This window comes from Giraffa tippelskirchi, chromosome 7 (assembly GCF_054371585.1).
Source record: "Giraffa tippelskirchi isolate mGirTip1 chromosome 7, T2T-mGirTip1v1.2.pri, whole genome shotgun sequence".
Classification (NCBI taxonomy): Eukaryota; Metazoa; Chordata; class Mammalia; order Artiodactyla; family Giraffidae; genus Giraffa; species Giraffa tippelskirchi.
The window spans coordinates 36,971,282-36,992,532 of record NC_137281.1 but is presented as its reverse complement, the minus strand read 5'-3'; the positions used below and the strand labels follow the sequence as shown (position 1 = coordinate 36,992,532).

General features: G+C 40.6%; 1 protein-coding gene across 4 annotated transcripts in view; it reads right to left on the bottom strand.

Moving 5' to 3' along the window:
* The window catches only part of OGFOD1 (2-oxoglutarate and iron dependent oxygenase domain containing 1), a 29,515-nt gene extending 8,342 nt beyond the window's left edge, over positions 1–21,173 (bottom strand). For 2 of the 4 annotated variants that reach the window (XM_081510682.1, XM_081510684.1), the window contains exons 1-4: positions 20,968–21,173; positions 17,351–17,496; positions 13,926–13,972; positions 10,945–11,045 (exon numbers count right to left, since the gene is read on the bottom strand). In XM_081510682.1, coding sequence (XP_081366808.1) covers positions 10,945–11,045; positions 13,926–13,972; positions 17,351–17,496; positions 20,968–21,121 — 448 coding nt within the window. In that variant the 5' untranslated portion in view covers positions 21,122–21,173. Of the gene's footprint in view, positions 1–10,944; positions 11,046–13,925; positions 13,973–17,350; positions 17,518–20,932 lie in introns of all 4 variants that reach the window. The other 2 variants (XM_081510685.1, XM_081510683.1) reach the window with 2 other exon arrangements.
* Between the last annotated feature and the right edge of the window lie 78 nt (positions 21,174–21,251).

Genomic DNA, 21,251 nt, shown 5'->3' with positions numbered 1-21,251 from the left:
CTTCATCCAGCCCAGCGTTTCTCATGATGTACTCTGCATATAAGTTAAATAAGCAGGGTGACAATATACAGCCTTGACATACTCCTTTACTTATTTGGAACCAGTCTGTTGTTCCATGTTCAGTTCTAACTGTTGCTTCCTGACCTGCATACAGATTTCTCAAGAGGCAGGTCAGGTGGTCTGGTATTCCCATCTCTTTCAGAATTTTCCACAACTTATTGTGATCCACACAGTCAAAGGCTTTGGCATAGTCAATAAAGCAGAAATAGATGTTTTTCTGGAACTCTCTCGCTTTTTCGATGATCCAGCAGATGTTGGCAATTTGATCTCTGGTTCCGCTGGACTGCAAGGAGATCCAACCAGTCCATCCTAAAGAAAATCAGTCCTGAATGTTCACTGGAAGGACTGATGTTAAAGCTGAAACTCCAATACTTTGGCCACCTGATGCGAAGAGCTGACTCATTTGAAAAGACCCTGATGCTGGGAAAGATTGAAGGCGGGAGGAGAAGGGGATGACAGAGGATGAGATGGTTGGATGGCATCACCGACTCAATGGACATGAGTGAGTAAACTCCAGGAGTTGGTAATGGACAGGGAGGCCTAGCATGCTGCAGTCCATGGGGTCTGCAAAGAGTTGCACATGACTGAGAATGAACTGAACTGATGACTATACAGTGGAAATGACAAATTAGATTCAAGGGATTAGATCTGGTAGACAGAGTGCTTGAAGAACTAAGGACAGGTTCTTAACACGGTATAGGAGGTGGTGACCAAAACTATCCCCCCAAAAAGGAAATGAAAGATGGCAAAGTGGCTGTCTGCGGAGGCCTTACTGAAAGGCTAAGGAGAAAGGGAAAGATATACCAAACTAAATGCAGAGATCTAGAGAACAGCAAGGAGAGATAAGAAAGCCTACTTAAGTGAACCATACAAAGAAAAAGAGCAAAGCAATAGAACGGGAAAGACTATAGCGATTTCTTCAATAAAATTGGAGATACCAAGGGAACATTTCATGTGAAGATGGGCACAATAAAGGACAGAAATGGTATGGACCTAACAGAAGCAGAAGATATTAAGAGGTGGCAAGAATACACAGAAGAACTGTATAAAAATGGTCGTAATGACCCAGATAACCGTGATGGTATGGTCACTCACCTAAAGCCAGTCACCCTAGAGTATGAAGTAATGTGGGCCTCAGGAAGTATTACTACAAAGATAGTGGAGGTGATGGAATTTCAGCTGAGCTATTTCAAATCCTAAAAGATGATGCTGTTAAAGCGTTGTGCTCAATATGCCAGTAAATTTGGAAAACTCAGTAGTGGCCTCAGGACTAGAAAAGGTCAGCTTTCATTCCAATCCCAAAGAAAGGCAATGCCAAAGAATGTTTAGATAACCATATAAATGCACTCATTAAACATGCCAGCAAGATTATGCTCAAAATCCCAGATGGCTAACAAACACATGAAAAGATGTTCAACATCGCTCACTAGAGAAATGCAAATCAAAACTACAATGAGATATCACCTCACACCTGTTAGAATGGCCATCATCAAAAAGTCTACTAACAATAAATGCTGGAGGGGGTGTGGAGGAAAGGGAACCCTCTTGCACTGCTGGTGGGAATATAAACTGATACAGCCACAGTGGATGACAGTATAGAGATTCTTTAAAAAACTAGGAATAAAACCACCATATGGCCCAGCAATCCCACTCCTAGGCATATACCCTGAGAAAACCAAACCTGAAAGAGACACATGTACCCCAAGGTTCACTGCAGTACTATTAACAATAGCTAGAACATGGAAGCAACCTAGATGTCCATAAACAGATGAATGGATATAGAAGTTGTGGTACACATACACAATAGAATATTACTCAGCCATAAAATGGAACACATCTGAGTCAGTTCTAATGAGGTGGATGAGCCTAGAGCCTATTATACAGAGTGAAGTAAGTCAGAAAGAGAAAGATAAATATCACATATTAACAAATATATATGGAATCTGGAAAGATGGTACTGATGAATTTATTTGCAAGGCAGCAATGTAGAAACAGATATAGAAAACAGACTTATGGACATGGGGAGAGGGGAGGAGAGAGGGTGAGCTGTACGGCGAGAGTAACGTGGAAACCTGTACCATACGTAAAGCAGACAGCCAATGAGGATTTGCTCTGTGTCTCAGGGAACTGAAACAGGGGCTCTGTATCAACCTACAGGGGTGGGGTGGGGAGGGAAGTGGGAGGGTGGTTCAAAAGGGAGGGGACATATGTATACCTATGGCCAATTCATGTTGATGTTTGACAGAAAACAACAAAATTTTGTAAAGCAATTATCCTTTAATTAAAAAACAAATTAAATTAAAAAAAAATATGCTCAAAATCCTTCAAGCTAGGCTTCAGCAGTACATGAACCAAGAACTTTCAGATGTACAAGCTGGATTTAGAAAAGGCAGAAGAACCAGAGATCAAACTGCCAACATCTACTGGATCATAGAAAAAGCAACAGAGTTCCAAAAAAACATCTACTTCTGCTTCATCGACTATGCTAAAGCCTTTTACTGTGTGGATCACAACAAACTGTGGAAAATTCTGAAAGAGATGGGAATATCATACCACCTGCCCTGTCTCCTGAAAAACCCTCTGTGCATGACAAGAAGCAACAGTTAGAAGCAGACATGGAACAACAGACTGGTTCCAAATAGGGAAAGGAGTACGTCAAGGCTGTATATTGTCACCCTGCTTATTTAACTTATATGCAGAGTACATCATGTGAAATGCCAGGCTGAATGAAGCACAAGCTGGAATCAAGATTGCTAGGAGAAATAGCAATAACTTCAAATATGCAGATGACACTACCCTTATGGAAGAAAGCGAAGAGGAACTACAGAGCCTCTTGATGAAGGTGAAAGAGGAGAGTGAAAAAGCTGGCTTAAAACACAACATTCAAACAACTAAGATCATGGCATCCAGTCCCTTCATGGCAAATAGATGGGAAAACAATGGAAACAAGTGACAGATTTTATTTTCTTGGGTTTCAAAATCACTGTGGTCGGTGACTGCAGCCACAAAATTAAAAGGCACTCGTTCCTTGGAAGAAAAGCTAGGATAAACTTAGCATATTAAAAAGCAGAGACATCACTTTACCACAAAGGTGCATCTAGTCAAAGCTATGGTTTTTCCAGTAGTCATGCATGGATGTGAGAGTTGGACCATAAAGAAGTCTGAGTGCCAAAGAACTGATGCTTTTGAAATGTGGTGCTGGAGAAGACTCAAGAGTCCCTTAGATAGCAGAGAGATCAAACCAGTCAATCCTAAAGGAAATCAACCCTCAACATTCACTGGAAGGACTGATGCTGAAGCTCCCGTACTTTGGCTACCTGATGTGAAGAGCTAACTCACTGGAAAAGACCCTGATGCTGGGAAAGATTGAAGGCAAAAGGAGAGGAGGGTGGCAAAGGATGAGATGGTTGGACGGCATCACCGACTCATTGGACATGAGTTTGAGCAAACTCCAGGAGATAGTGAAGGACAGGGAAGCCTGGCATGCTGCAGTCCTTGGGGTCGCAAAGAGCTGGACACTTTGTTCAGCCAACTTAGTGACTGAACAACAACAATAACAATATAGATGTTTTACAATGTTGTGTTCATTTCTGCTGTACAACAAAGTGAATCAGCTATATATATACATATATCTCCTTGTTTCTGAATTTCCTTCCCATTTAAGTCACCACAGAGCACTGGGTAGGGTTCCCTGAGTTACACAGTACCATTTCTTGAGCGAAACTTCTAAAAGCCATTAGGTATGACTGAACAAGGCAGGCATCCATGCAAGGTGGGTGAGAGGAGTGGTGCTACGGGTGAAGTGAGATCCTTCCACGTGGAGGGACTGTTTTAATAAAGAAGCCTATTGAAAATAATGGAAAACAGATTTCTCAAAGTTGAAGAACAGAATTATAAATTCAGAAAAAGAAATATAGAATGAACCCTATAGTGTGGAAATGAAACTGGAGTAATCAATGTGAATTCAATTTCATTCATTCATATTCATACACACACACACACACACACACACACACTATATGTAAATTATATATATGAAAGAACCTGGGTTCTTTGGAAGAATAGCCAACTCCAGATCTAGAGTACAGGAAAAGTAAGATAAGCTTGGAAAATCTTGTTTTGTTAGAAAGTAAGATACAATAAGGATGATGTGTGAAACTGAGCAAACCCCTTTAGGGGCCTTCCCAGCAACCCACCTGTTGGTGTCCCCTGCTTATTGCTGATTGGGAAAAGGGGGCTCTGGAAATAAACTGTGACCTCCTATGCTCCCCCATGTAAATCGAACAGCAGGCCCCAGCAGCTAACGACTGAGAAATAAAGAATGCAGAAACAAAGACAGGGCAGGCAGACAGAAGAGTAGCCATAATTTTAAATCAGTCACAAGGACTCCCAGCTCTGTTTCAAAGGTAAAGGTAAGTCTGAGACACACTCCTCTTTTATACAGGCAGCCCCCTCCCCTGCAACCAGATGAGAAAAGCTGACCATGAGCATGTAGCCCCCAGACCAGCTGGAGCCTGAAGACAGATGATGCCAACCTGTGACCTCATTTTGTTACTTCACCTTGCACCAAACAGAAACCTGTGCACACGCTGATGACACACCCTGCGACCCTCTCACTCACCTTGCCTTTAAAAACCCTCCCCTAAATTCCATCGGGGAGCTTGGATGTTGTGTGGACAAGTCGCCTGTGCCCTTATCTGGTGCCCTGTATAAACATTGTACTTTTCCTCACCACGAGCCAGAGCCAGCAGATTGGCTTCACAGTGCACTGCGAGCAACCTGAGTTTGGCTGAGTGACAAGAGGACATATTAAAAGGACACAAAGGTCAGCATAAAGGGGCTCCCCTTGATCAAATCAAGGACAATACGGGCATCAACATAATGACAGGAACCATTACATAAATAGTAATGCTTAAATTCACACTGACTTAAATAAATGGGTAGGGACTTCCCTGGTGGCCCAGTGGTTAAGAATCCACCTTGCAATGCAGGGGACATCTGTTCAACCCTTGGTCAGAGAATGAGGATCCCACATGCTGTGGGCTCCACCCACTGCAACTACTGAGCCCAAGAGCTGCAACAAAAGATTCCACATGCCACATGCTGCAACTAAGACCAGATGCGGCCAAATCAATATTTTTTAAAAAATGAGTAAATAATTGGGGAGATGGCAATATTTTCTTTACTAAAGAATAACAACTAATAATAGAGAAGAAATTATTTTATTAGAAAAACCACCATTTGGCAACCTGCATAGTAATAATGTAGTAAGAAATATTGGGCTTCCAGTTCAAGACGGCGGAGTAGAAGGACATGCGCTTAACCCCTCCTGTGAGAGCACCAAAACTGAACAACCATTGACAGGAGGAAGCTGGATCCACCAAAAAACGATACCCCATGTCAAAAGAAGAAGCCACAGCAATATGGTAGGAGGGGTGCAATCACAATAAAATCAAATCCCATACCCAGCGGATGGGTGACCCACAAACTGGAGAACAATACTACTAGAGAAGTTCTCTCACTGTTGGGAAGCTTTGGAACCCCACATCAGGCTTCTCAGCCTGGAGATCTGACAAAGGGACTGGGAATTCCTAGGGAATCTGACCTTGAAGGCCAGCGGGATTTCACTATGGGACTTCCAGGACTGGGGGAAACAGACTCCAGTCTTACACAAAACCGTGCACACACCAAGACCCAGAGGAAAGCAGCAGGGACTCCACAGGAGACTAAACCAAAACTACCTGCTAGTGTTGAAGGTTCTCCTGTGGAGGCATGGGTTGCCAGGGGCTCACCACAGGGATGAAGGCACTGGCAGTAGCAGTCTGGGAAGGTGCCCCCTGGCATAAGCCCTCTGGAGGTCACCATTAACCCTAACATAGAGCCTGTAGACCCCAGGACAGTGTTGCCTCAGACCAAACAACAGAGAAGGAAACCCCACCCATCAGCAGATAAATGGATTACAGCTTTACTGAGCAAGGCCCTCCAGAGCAAGACCCAGTTTTTCCCACAGCCAGTCCCTCCCATCAAGAGGCTTATATAAGCCTCTTAGCCTCCTCCATCAGAGGGCAGACAGAAGAAGCAAGAGGAACCACAATCCCACAGCTAGAACAAAAACCACATTACAGAAAGTTAATCAGGATGAAAAAGCAGAAAGTTATGTCCCAGATAAAGGGAGAAGATAAAACCCTACAAAAACAACTAAATGAAGTGGAGATAGTCAACCTGCCAGAAAAAGAATTCAGAATAATGATAGTGAAGATGATCTAGGATCTCAGGAAAACCATGGAGAAAATGCAAAAAATGTCTGCCAAAGACCTAGAAGAAATAAAGAACAAACAAACAGAGATGAATAATACACTAGAAGGAATCAACGGCAGAATAACTGAGGCAAAAGAACAGATAAAATGACCTGGAGGACAGAATGGTGGAAATCACTGCCACAGAGCAGAATATATAAAAAAGAATGAAAAGAAATGAAGACAGCCTAAGAGACCTCTGGGACAACATTAAATGCACCAACATTCGAATTATAGAAGTCCCAGAAGGAGAAGAGAGAGAAAAAGGACCTGAGAAAATATTTGAAGAGGTAATAGCTGAAAACTTCCCTAACGTCAGAAAGGAAACAGTCAACCAAGTCCAGGAAGCACAGAGTCCCAGGCAGGATAAACTCAAGGAGGAACACACCGATACACAGTGATCAAACTGACAAAACTTAAAGACAGGGAAAAATATTAAAAGGAACAGGGGAAAAACAACAAACAACATACAAGGGAACGTCCATCAGGCTATCAGCTGATTTCTCAACAGAAACGCTACAAACCAGAAGGGAATGCATGATATATTTAAAGTGATGAAAGGGAAGAACCTATAACCAAGAATACTCTGCCCAGCAAGACTCTCATTCAGATTTGATGGCGAAATCTACGGCTTTCCAGACAAGCAAAAGTTAAGAGAATTCAGTACCACCAAACCAGCTTTACAACAAATGCTAAAGGAACTTCTCTAGAGAGGAAACACAAAAGAAGGAAAAGACCTACAGAAAATAAACCCAAAACAATTAAGAAATGGTAATAGGATCAAATACACCAATCAAAAAACAAAGACTGGCTGGGAAGATGAAAACACGTGCATGTATGCATTTCCACTTACCACATCACTCTGCTTGACCCCCAAACCATATGTAATTATTTTATACTGTTAGGTTAATCATGTTCCCATTATGGCCTGCAATTGTAATTATCTTTCATTTTTTTATCTGGCTATTGATTGTGAAAACTGAAAAGCATCTTTTACTATTGTGATTATGTAACTATTACTCACTTAATACCATTGTATCACGATCGATCAACAGAAAAATAATAGAATTCTGTACCAATAAAACTATGATTTAATAGAAAAACCTATAATCACTTTTTAAAATCCAGACGTATGTCAGAATTGTCTTGGAATTTTTTGAAAAATACAAATAACCAGGTATTGTTTTTCTCCAGAGCTCCAGGTATATTTCTAACAAGCAGCCATGTTTAAAAACAACTGGACTATATGATGATCTTTCACTTTTATCTAGTTTTGTTTCACTTTTTCTGTTTCATATTCAGTGTTGCCATTTCATTTAGTTTATGTTTTCCAGTTTCTCTACCTCTTTTTTTTTTATGTTCTTTCTCAAGCCTTTATCAAGTATAGTAGAAAAGCTTTTGTATACATATATATAAATATGTATAATATATATATTTTAAAAAACCTATGAATTTTTGCCTAACTAAAAAATGTATGGCATTTTGATTTCACTTTTTTGACTTAGTATGAACAGAATGCTATATTTCTAATTTAAAAAAATAGATATGCAACTAACAACAAAGGTTTACTATATCTAGCACAGGGAAGCAAAGCGAAAGGCACTCAGTCATGTCTGACTCTTTGCGACCCCATGGACAATATAGTCCATGGAATTCTCCAAGCCAAAATACTGGAGTGAATAGCCTTTCCCTTCCCCAGGGGATCTTCCCAACCTAGGGATTAAACCCAGGTCTCTTGCATTGCAGGCAGATTCTTTACCAGCTGGGCCACAAGGGAAGCCCATAGCATAGGGAACTACAGTCAATAAATATCTTGTAATAAGCTATAAGGGAAAATAATTTCAAAAATAATATGTGTGTATGTGTAACTGAATCACCTTGCTATGCACCTGAAACATGGCAAGTCAACTATACTTCAATAAAACATACATGTTAAGAAAAAAGTATCAGTGGATGCTAAAACAAGTGAATCAAATTTTAATGAGAAATGGGATATTTACATAAAGTGTCTCCCTACAAAATACTTATTACCTTAAAGAGAAGAACAAACCTGATGTCAGCCACCACCTTAAATTAAGTAATGACTTAATTAAGCACTGGTAATATGACACACTATCTACTGCATGATAAGATGCAGTAAAAAGCACATGTGAGAAATCAGCAGACAAACCCAAACTGAGGGAAGTTTTACGATATAACTCATCTGTAAATCGTCAGAAGCATCAAGATCATAAAAGTCAAGGAAAGACTGAGGAACTGTTGTAGACGTAAGGAGCCTTAAGAAGACATGAGAACTAAATGCTATGCATAACCCTGGACAGGTTCCTTTTGCTAATAAAGGACCAAACCACACAACCTGAATGGAGCCTGTGGATTAGATGGGAGTAACATACCAAACCTAATTCCTGATTCTGATGGTTTATTACTATCACATAGCAGAAGGTCCTTGTTGCAGGAGTTACTGAAGTATTCAGGGGTCACAGAGCATCCAAAAGGCAACCTATTCTTAAGTAAAATAGAAAAAATTCATTTGTATTATTCTCACCACTTATCTATTTGAAACTACTTCAAATTACCCCCCGCCCCCCCAAAAAAGGGGCATATCGAAACTTCCCTGGTGGTCCAGCAGCTAAGACTCCATAATCCCAATGCAGGGGGACCAGGTTTGATCCCTAGTCAGAGAACTAGATCCCGCATGCCACTATTAAGACCTAGCACAGCCAGATAAATAATTGTTTTAAAAAAAGGATGTAACATGACTCTCTCTGTGTCTAAGTTATCCTCTAAATGTTGTTACCAATTTGTACCTCCCCAGAACAATGTATGAGAGTAAACCCAAATCAAAATTTTATTCAGTAAAAACAAAACAACCCAAGATGCTTATCCTTCCAGCTGAAAACCAAACATGCTTTCAAAAGGACATGTATATGCTCAGAAAGGGAGCTGGAAGGATGCATCCCAAACTGGTGACAATCGACATGTCTGAAGAGAAAGGAGGACAAGGAGAAGTGAGGGGGACTATCATGGATTACACACTATATTATCATGGATTACATGCTATATTATCTGACACGCTATGTTGTTTGAGTTTTTCTCCTTAAGAATATATCCAGAGAGGGATAAACTGGGTGATTGGGACTGACATATACACACTATATATATAGAACAGATAACTAATAAAAGACCTACTATAAAGAACTGGGAACTCTACGTAATACTGTAATGGCCTATAAGGGAAAAGAATCTAAAAAACAGAGTGGATATATGTATTTGTATAAATCATACACTTTGCTGTATAGCTGAAAGTAACACAACATTGTTAATGACCTATACTCCAATAAATATTTTTCAAAAAAGAATATATTCATTTATTACCTTCATAAGAAAAAAAAGGCACTGAGGGGACACTTGTTTCCTAGGAAGTGTAAGAGTGAGTTTACAATATCACCTTTGAATTTCCTGATGCCATACGCAAAGCTTACATGTATATGCATTACTGGCATTTTTCTGAAAATACTGAAACTGAGCAGGACCCTGAAGGGCCTCCCTGGACACAAAAGCCCTTCTGTGTCCTCCATTTCTTGCTTATGGGGGAAAAAAAAAGGCTTGTTTCCTAGGCCTCGCCAAGTTCCAAAGAGCAGGCTCAAGCAGTTAATGATTAGGACACAATAGTCACAGGACTCCTAATTCCTCCTGAAGGGACAGAGATAAGAATCTGATGCATATTTCTGAGCTCTTCTTCAGAAACTAAGACAACCCCCTCACCACCCAGGTGGAGGATGGTAATGTCAGGCTGACCACAAGCAACAAGGAGACCCCAGACTGGTTGGAACCAGAAGATCAATCATTGAGATTCCCGACATATCACTGCTATCTCACCACCAACCAATCAGAAGGTCCATGAGCTATCATGCATCTGAAAACCCTCTGACTTGTCTTTAAAAACCCTTCCCTGAAAGCTACTGAAAGTTCAGATTTTTTTTTCAGTTCAAGCTGCCCATTCTCCTTGCTTGGCGTCCTTGTTTTGCTGCAAAGACCACTGTCAAGAATTTGACTTTATGGGACTTCCCTGGTGGTCCAGTGGTTAAGAATTCACCTGCCAATGCAGGGGACATGGATTCAATCCCTGGTCCAGGAAGATCCCACATGCCACAGAGCAACTAAGCCCTCATGCTCTAGGGCCAGTGTATTGCATCAAGAGAAGCCACCAAAATGAGAAGCCCACACATCACTAGACAGTAGCCCCCACTTACAGCAACTAGAGAAAGCCCAGGCACAGCAATAAAGACCCCGCACAACAAAAAAGAAAGAAAGAAAGTTTGGCTTTGTGTGAAGTGGGAATGCTAACCTTGTTTGGTTACAACACAGTCATAGCTTTCATCACACTCCCAAAGAGAACCCTGCCTTACACCTTCCAATAAGATGGACATTTCTCTATCTGAGCTGAGTCAGATCATCCTCACTAAGAAGAACCTAACACTATGCAGGGGTACATAGTCTAGGATTTTGCAACACTGACACTGTCTTCCCATAATCGTTTAGTTAAAGCCTTTAAATCTCAGTGAAAACAAGGTTTTATCTTTCTTACCTGAGAATTCATATTTAGCACAGGACATGTCAATGGTTGACTCCAGGTCAATCTTGGAAATGTCTGAAATCCAAGACCGGAAATGTTCAAACAGAATTTTCCTAGGAATGAAAACAAAAGAAAACCTGTTATACCATGATGGGGGCTCCATTTGGATCTATGCCACAACTATTTTTTCCTGCAGGTTTTGGTTAATTGAAGATCCATTCTTGAGAATGTTTCTCTTTAAACTTGCCAAGTTTAAGACTAGTATTCACAGAGAAATAAATGCAAACCCCTCTACTGTAGTATATTTCGCTCTACTGTTTCAGCTTCTTTTCTTCCTCTTATAATACTGCCCTATCACGACAGAGGTCTGGCCTTTGACAGCAGAATACCAACGTTCTAGTCCAAAGTTACTGACTTCTAGACATGCTTTTCAGCACTAACACTAGCTCTATTATTTAATGAACACCTGGGTGGGTAGCACTGTTGAGGATTAAAAACTTTAAACTGCAGTAATGATGACTACTATGCTAATTGTGTAATAATCAATAAACTTTCTTCATAGAAGTTCTGATACTAAGATGATACCAAAGAAAAGATGGTTGAACATTTCCATTTACAGCTAAAGTGGCTCTGTATAGAACTCTAAAACAATTTAAGACTCACTCAACTCTGAAATTAGGTTAACTTTGATGGATCAACATTTTTATGTCAATTTTATCTCCATAAAATTTGGGAAAATATTTTTTGAAATATTTTTAAAGGGTTTATGCTAGTTCAAATTTCACACATGAAGAGATAATACTGTTTCAATCATCTTAATCCAAATGTACATAACTGAAATCCCCATAAAATGCAACTGTGCTATTAATAATTAAAGATCAAGTCTCCAGGTTGATCCCCTGAAATTTTATTACCAAATATCTTTTTATACTGTATACTACCCAATCCAGAACGTTCCAGAATATACTGTACTTGTTAGTCCAACCATAAGTGCCATGTAACTTTTACAGGTGGAGTTGCAAATTAGAATAGACCAGCAAAGCAAACTGTAAACCAGGCTTCAGGTAAAGTGGCTGGTCAAAGTTTTGAGTCTTAAACGTTGATGCAACTGATATCATCAAAGCCTTCCATCCCTCTTTTACTGGTAACATCAGCTGCCACAAATTTATTCCACAGAAAGCTCTTCCTCCAGTCATCCCATGAAAGTGTCACAAATATAGGGCTATTTTCTGCCATCATTCTCATTTGTTAACAGTATTCATGAGAGAAATCACAGAACCTAACAGGGAAATAAAAAGGTCACCTTTCTGTAAAGATAAAGAATTCCATCTCTCACACCATCTGTCTGTTACCGCTTGGGTATGTAACTCAATCCCAGAGGAAAGAAATGCTTACCAGAGGGGTGGTGTGAACTAATGAGACAATGCCCTAAAAGCATGGTCATGGGGGAAAAAAGGTCTAAATAACTGTGAACTGTTATGAGTACAGTTAACAAATACTTCAGGTTTTAGAAGAAATAATGTATGCAGACTGCGACTATTTATGGAAATATCACAGGGCTGGGGGGAACAGAATGAGAAAAAAATAACTTGTATAGATGAAAAATAAACAGCTTTTATAAAGTAACATGTGTCTACTGTAGCAAAACTAGGGGAAAAAATCCTATAAGTAAAAAGAAATTTTAAAAAACCTATAGTCCTATTAGCCAGATTTAAACATACCATTCTTACAAGTCTTTTTCTTTGTATACACATAGGTATACAAATAAACGTTTCTGTTTTTCAAATGAGATCACACCATGTGTGCTATTTTTAATTTCTTTTCTCTTTATATTTTTCTAGCCTATGCTTTTGCCAGCAGTAAGTATCAAATTTTATAAATCACTTCAAAAAACACTGCAAATTAAACTGGGACAAAACAGTAATTGTGTGAGATACTGAGTCTCAGAAAGATTAAAATGTAAAAAAAAAAAGTGTCTTGGAATTGATGAAACAACTACCATACTCATGTGTTGAGTATTTAATGGTATTAGTTCAGTTCAGTCACTTAGTTGTGTCTGACTCTTTGAGGCCCCATGGACTGCAGCACACCAGGCTTCCCTGTCCATCAGCAACTCCTGGAGCTTGCTCATTTAATGGTATAGTTTTCCACTTTGTTCTGTACCATTATCTGTATAACTCTTGATGCTGCTGCTAAGTCGCTTCAGTTGTGTCCGACTCTGTGCGACCCCACAGACGGCAGCCCACCAGGCTCCCCCGTCCCTGGGATTCTCCAGGCAAGAACACTGAAGTGGGTTGCCGTTTCCTTCTCCAATGCATGAAGGTGAAAAGTGAAAGTGAAGTCGCTCAGTAGTGTCCGACTCTTAGTGATCCCATGGACTGTAGCCTGCCAGGCTCCTCCGTCCATGGGATTTTCCAGGCAAGAGTACTGGAGTGGGGTGCCATTGCCTTCTCCGAACTCTTGATGAGTGGCCATTTAATTTGTATGTAATTATTCACTATTATAATAAACAATCTTGTATGGAATCTTTGAGCACATCCTTATTTTCACAGGACAAATTCTGGTACGTGGAATTATACTACAAAAAGAAAGCATAATTTTAAGGGTTTTGATATATTTTTCAAAACCATCTTCTAAGAAAAATTGCAGCATTGTACATCTACACTTCTGTTAACACCGAAGCTTTTGTTTTAAATATATGTCAACCTGACAATGTGAAAAATGGTACCACCAGTGTTAATTTGTTTTCCTAGTTATTAACACAGTCATTTTTTCACTGAAAACTTTGGCCATGGAATCAGACAGACATGGATCTGTATCTCAGCTCCATTTTCCCCTAAATAACTTCAAAGAAATTACTTACTTTCTGTTTCCTCCTCTACAAAAGGGAGCAATAATGCCAACAAAGATGGCATGATGTAACATTTAAAGCATTTACTCCTTTGCCTGACACGTACGTATCAGGCACCCAACAAGTATGAGTACTCCTTTACCTTAAAGCACAGATGTGGGGCTCTCTTCTCTTCTTCAGATCATCAGACTTGACCATGAAAAAACAAAAAAAGGATTTCCTTCATAAATCAGACACACAGAGCAGAGCAGTTTAGGGAGGGAGCATGCTGGCAGCCCAGCACTGTCATTAAGAGCCTGGACTCTGAAGCCAAATTGCCTGGGTTGACACATGGCCCCTCCATTTGGCAGCTCTGTGACTTGGGCACGTTGCTTAGCCCCTCTGTGCCTTATTTGCTCAACAAATACTTACAAAGGTATTCCAGTGGAGCTTATATATTCTTGTGGGGGAAAGACAATAAACATTAGAAGTTGATTATTAGAATAAAAAAGGTGATAAATGTCAAGGGAAAATAAAGCAGAGTATGAGGGACCAGGAGTGCTGACAGCAGGGAAGGGCTTGCAATTATAAATTTGGTGGCCAGGTTAGACTTCATGCATGTGTAGCAGAGGCGTGAAGGAAGTTGGGAGGTGTACCCAGGGAAGATCTCAGCAAAGCAGATTCAATGTCCTGAGTGGGAAGAATGCCTGGCCTGTTGAAGAAATCACAGGATGTGGCTTAGCGAGCTGGAGGGAAGCAGCAGGAGGTGCGGCCAAAGACGAGAGACGTACAACCACTCTGGTTTTTGCTCAGAGAGATGAGAACCTTAAGGCGATTTTGAGCAAAACTTTTTAGAAATGAGATCAAATTCACTTAACGTAATATTTACTATTTTAACATCTCCAAGAGTGTAATTCAGGGGACTTTTAGTATTTTCACATGTGCAACTACCATGCATGCATGCTCAGTTGTGTCTGACTCTTTGTGACCCCATGGACTGTAGCCTGCCAGGCTCCTCTGTCCATGGAATTCTCCAGGCAAGAAAACTGGAGTAGGTTGCCATTTCCTACTCCCACTATCTAATTCTAGAATATTTTCATCACACCAAAAAGAAACTCTTTACCTATTAGGCCGTCATTCCCCATCCCCACCCCCCAGCTCCTGGCAACCACTAATGTACTCTCTCTGTTTGCTGGTTATTACCTATAAATGGAATCACACTGTATGTGGCCTTCTGTGTCTAGCTTCTTTCACTAAGCATGTTTTCAAAGTTTACCCATGTTGCAGCAGTATTTAGTACTTCATTCCTTTTTCTGGCTGAATAATACTCCATTGTATAGACATACCACTTTGATCTATCAATTCATCATCAGTTGATGGACACAGGGTGTTTCTACTTTTTGGCTATTATAAATAATTCTGCTTTGAAATCTGAGTACAAATTTTTATGTGAGGAAATGATTTCAATTTTCTTGGGTCCATTAACATTTTAAACAAACACAATGGCTGTAGGTGGGCCAAGGGTAGAAGCAAGGAGAGTAGTTAATCCACCAATAGGATAATCCTGGTGAGAGAAAAGGCTTCGGTCAGGTGACAGCTGTTGGCAGTGGAAGTGAAAAGTGTGTTTTTCTGAATATATTCCGACAGTAGATCCAACAGAATTTTCCAATGGACTGGAGAAGAGGTGTGAGTGAGGAATCAAGGATAACCTCAAGGTTTCTGGCCTGGGTCACCAGAAAGATTGACTCTCATGAACTGAGATGGGGGGAAATTGTAGGTGGAGCACATTTAGAGCGAGAAGACAAGGAGCTTAGTTTTTGAAAGTGTGAAACACTTAACAGATATCCAAAAGTGGAGGCAAAGCCATGAGACTCCCTGGAGTCTCCAAGAGCGAAGTCCTAGAGTACTTTGTCATTAAGAAGCCAGGTACCAAAGGAAAACCTGCCGAAGGGAACTAAGAAGGACTTGCCAGTGAGGCAGGAGGAAAATGAGAGTGAACGTAAAGTATCCTGAATGTAAAGTGAAAAAAAAAAAAAAAAATCAGGCTACTCCTAATGACTAACTTGGTTAGGAGAACTGGAAGTTGTTATAAACCCAATTATCAAGTCAATTCATAGCACAAGCAATGAAAAAGGGCTATAAGTGAAGCTTGATGGGACAGGAGACAGAAAGCAGGTTTATATTTACTGTCTTCGGGTGAAGAAGTCCCACAGTGAGCATAGTAAAAAATTATTCACAGAAGTTCCATTAAGCACTGTTGGAATCTAAAGTAATGGCTTTTTCTTTTTCCCTCATTACCTCAGGGCCATTTTTACTATTTTGCCTCTCATGGACTTCACAGAAGTATTTTCCATCTACCAAATTGCATTAAGCAAAAACCAGTTTGGCTTCTCAGTTTCAGTAATCAGATATGCATATAGCCCTAAATCAACAAAAGAGGCCTAGTGTTATCAAAGCTGATATAATTACAAAGACAGATGACTATGATTTTTATTAACTTATACAACTTCACTATGGATAAAAGTTAGTTTTCATTAGATTTCCAGAATTAAGAACAGAACATCATTTGTGTATTTAGCCAGATTAAATCATACATATAAAAGGTCCAAAGATAGACAGATTGGGGGACACAACCAGCTCGCGTACAAGAGACTAAATGCAAAACAGAGGAATTTGTTACTTTTACCCTAGATAAGAAGAAACAAAAGGGAAAACGGAAAGAAAACAAGATAGTTCTTCATCCTCACTTTTTTGTGATTTTAAGGGCTGTCTTTAAGGTTTTATAAAGATCTCCAAGAGTGACGTACACCACGCAATGAAAAATATCCCCCCGAACTGGGGAAACCAATGACCTGTACATTTTTAAACCTAGAATGGGCCTGGCTTCTAACAGCAGGAAAACCAGCCTTGATTTTGAGATAGTCTTCTTCTGTCAAATTCAACTGTCCACCAATTTAAAAAGACTAGATCTAACTCTCTACAAGACATAACGGCAATACACAAATCCACCTAAACAAAAGACACGAACTCAGAAATTTAATTGGTTAGTGGCTCAGACAGTAAAGAATCTGCCTGCAATGCAGAAGACCCGGGTTCAATCCCTGGGTCAGGAAGATCTCCTGGAGAAGGGAATGGCTACCTACTCCAATATTCTTGCCTGGGAAATCTCATGGATAGAGGAGCCTGGCAGGCTACATCCAGTCCATGGGGTCGCAGAAGAGTCAGATACGATTGAGCAACTAACACACTATCTTCCAATGTACTACTCTCTTTATTACATCACTCCCCAAAATGTACTTATCAGCTTACTGTACTTCTTGACTATCTTTTACCATCACTACCACCTCGATAAATTTTCAAGGCTTTCAGGGCAGGAACTGGCAAAGACTCCCCCATAATAATTATTAACACCTAACACATAGTGAACATTCAGGTTATGTTAAATAAATGAATGTTTTTAACAACATCAAGACCAGGACCCCCAGTGGCAAAACCAAACTAAAACCTCAAGTCGGTAAGGTATTGAATGATTTTTATAGACAATGACTTTCTGAAGTGGAAAAGCTAATGTGAAAGGGGCATAAATACCTGCTGGAACTTATACAAATCATTATACTTTTCATGGAAGTCCAAGTTCAAAAGTTCCTTCTGAAGTCCTTCCAAGAAGTTTTGGCTTTGGATGAAGTTTGGGATCATGCAGTGAAGAAAGGGGTCCATGTCCATGACAATGGCTTCTGTTGGGAAGAAAGTGTTATCTGTGACTTTTCCTTCTTGTATTTTTGACTCATGAATAGCACAGCAGAGAGAATACCAAACGGATGGTGATGAATTTTCAGAAACTTAGTACCTAAAGTCCAAGATCTAGGGGGAGAACTATAAGGTTTTTCTCTTTTCTCTTCCCACTCAACACTACTTTTCAAAGGTATTGTGCTTAACAATGCTAGGCCTTAAGATAAGTATAGGTGACGCCACTAAATTAAGACTCCTGCTCTTTTGGAGAGTTTTTTAGTTCACTGATTACTTACTCAGCTGAATGAATTCTAGTCTTAATTCATTTTCCCCTAAACTTCAAATGAAAGTAGCAAATTAAAAAAAGAATAGCAATACTGGCTGGCAATTTTTTTTCAATCCTTTTTCTTTCCCTAAGGTACTGCTAGAGGAAGTCATAAAAAAAAAAAATATATATATATATATATACATACACATATATATGTATTTTTAAATAGCGTCAGGCATAACCTCTACCTCCTTGAGTTTTCTCTCAACGTTTTACCCACTGAGGCTGGTGGGAGAGATTATGTACCCCTCTAATAAAACTCACCGCCACCACCATGCACCAGGTGCCAGGCACAGTAGGGCTTCATAGTGTAAAGCTTACAGGTGTTATCTTGTTTAGTCTTTTCAACAGTTTTAAGCTAGATGCCATCACTCTCTCTATCCCACACAGAAGGAAACTACAAAGTCCCTGGTGTACAGAGCTTAAACATGAAGCCGTCGCGTTATATGTGCATCTGGAACACCCAAGACTCATCTCCTTAGAGCACTTAACCAATGAAACAAAAAACCTGGCAAACTTTAGAAGCGAAAGTATGATGCATTAAGCAGAGTCCTTATCTTACGAGGTGATACCTGAAGCTGAGGATGAAATCATTTGAGGCAGGTTCCTTCCTTTGTTCAAACCATGTTTACTTCCATGGGTCATGCTGTTGGAACTACAGGCCAGCAAAACTGAGTAAGCCCAGGTGCCTACTATCAGGCAGCTCTCAACAAATGCTCTGGCTATGCTATCACAGGACAAACAAGCATCACCTTCAGAGGAAAAACCTGCAAAAGCCACTCGACTAGGTGTCCAAATGCTTACTGGTCCTTACTCAGAAAAATATGTATTGATACACGCAGGCATTAGCTCATTAATCACTCTCATCTTTCCCAGAGAAATATTATTGATTAAAAGGCAAAATGGTTGTCTGAGGAGGCCTTACAAATAGCTGAGAAAAGAAAAGACACGAAAGGCAACGGAGAAAAGGAAAAATATACCCATTTGAATGCAGAGTTCTGAAGAATAGCAAGGAGAGATAAGAAAGCCTTATCAGTGATCAATGCAAACAAATAGAGGAAAATATCAGAATGGGAAAGACTAGAGATCTCTTCAAGAAAATTAGAGACGCCAAGGGAACATTTTATGCAAAGATGGGCACTATTAGAACAGAAATGGTATGGACCTAACAGAAGCAGAAGATATTAAGAAGAGGTGGCAAGAATACACAAAAGAACTATACAAAAAAGATCCTCACGACCCAGATAATCCCAATGGTGTGATCACTCACCTAGAGCCAGACATCCCCGAATGTGAAGACAAGTGGGCCTTAGGAAGCATCACTACGAACAAAGCTAGTGGAGGTGATGGAATTCCAGTTGAGATATTTCAAATGCTAAAAGATGATGCTGTGAAAGTGCTGCACTCAATATGCCAGCAAATTTGGAAAACTCAGCAATGGCCACAGGACTGGAAAAGGTCAGTTTTCATTCCCATCCCAAAGAAAAGCAATGCCAAAGAATACTCAAACTATTGCACAACTGCACTCATCTCACACACAAGCAAAGTAATGCTCAAAATTCTCTAAGCCAGGCTTCAACAGTATGTGAACCGTGAACATAAACATCTAAATCCAGATGTTCAAGCTGGATTTAGAAACAGCAGAGGAACCAAAGATCAAATTGCCAACATCCATTGGATCATCGAAAAAGCAAGAGTGTTCCAGAAAAACATCTACTTCTGCTTTATTGACTATGCCAAAGCCTTTGTGTGAATCACAACAAACTGTGGAAAATTCTTAAAGAGATGGGAATATCAGACCACCTTCCCTGTCTGCTGAGAAATCTGTATGCAGGTCAAGAAGCAACAGTTAGAACTGAACATGGAACAACAGACTGGTTCCAAATCGGGAAAGGAGTACGTCAAGGCTGTATATCGTCACTGTGCTTATTTAACTTATATGCAGAGTACATCATGCCAAATGCCGGGCTAGATGAAACACAAGCTGGAATCAACATTGCCAGGAGAAATAGCAATAATCTCAGATACGCAGATGACACCACCCTTATGGCAGAAAGTAAAGAAGAACTAAAGAGCCTCTTGATGAAAGTGAAAGAGGAGAGTGCAAAAGTTGGCTTAAAACTCAACATTCAGAAAACTAAGATCATGGCATCCGGTCCCATCACTTCATGGCAAATAGATGGAGAAGCAATGGAAACAGTGAGAGACTTTATTTTCTGAGGCTCCAAAATCACTGCAGATGGTGACTGCAGCCATGAAATTAAAAGATGCTTGCTCCTTGGAAGAAAGTTATGACCAACCTAGACAGCATATTAAACAGCAGAGACATTACTTTGCTGACAAACGTCCGTCTAGCCAAAGCTATGGTTTTTCCAGTGGTCATGTATGTGTGTGAGAGTTGCACTATAAAGCTGAGCGCCAAAGAATTAATCCTTTTGAATTGTGGTGTTGGAGAAGACTCCTGAAGAGTCCCTTGGACTGCAAGAAGATCCAACCAGCCTATCCTAAGGGAAATCAGTCCTGAATATTCATTGGAAGGACTGATGTTGAAGCTGAAATTCCAATACCTTTGCCACCTGATAATATAAGAGCTGATAAGAGCTGACTCATTTGAAAAGACCCTGATGCTGACAAAGATTGAAGGCGGGAGGAGAAGGGGGCGACAGAGAATGAGATGGTTGAAGGGCATCACCAACTCAGTGGACATGAGTTTGAGTAGCTCCTGGAGTTGGTGATGGACAGGGAGGCCTGGCGCGCTGCAGTCCATGGGGTCGCAAAGAGTCGGACACGACTGAGCAACTGAACTGATCTTAGTTTACACAGTAAGGAGCTGAACCCATTGCCCAACGACGCACAAACAGTGAAGAAGATGCCAACTCGCTAATCTCTAATTCCAGAATTTCCACCTACTTGTATTCCCTCTACTTCCTGAAACTTCCTGGCCTACATTTCTTCCTCTACTGGGTTTCTAAACCCAAATGAGCTTGGATTAAAAAGGGACAGCAGGCCAGGCAGAAGAGTCGGAGGTGGCCAAAGTCACGTTCACTCCAACAGCCTGTTGTACTGTAGCCTTGTTGCTCGACTGCCAGGACTTTTTCAGAGGCCCCCAACACGGCGCTGCGCCTCCCTCTTCACAGCGCCCGCTTACCGTGGTGGAATGGCGTCCTGCGACTCCAGGCCTCAGCCACTTGCTTTTTCAAAGTTTCCTCTGTGACAGCACCCGAAAACTTCGCCATCATCTCCTTCTTTCCTTTTTTCCCCGCCCTGTCAGAACCGGGCTCAGCAGGCCGCTTTCCGTTCATCTCTTCGTCAGCTACAAGACCCACGCCGCACTGAAGTAGCAACTCTTTTCCTAAGGAGACTATAATTCCCAGAATGCCTCCTTCCCCGTGTTTCCCTACCGCTATCCAATAGAAAGCACCGAGGTAAAGG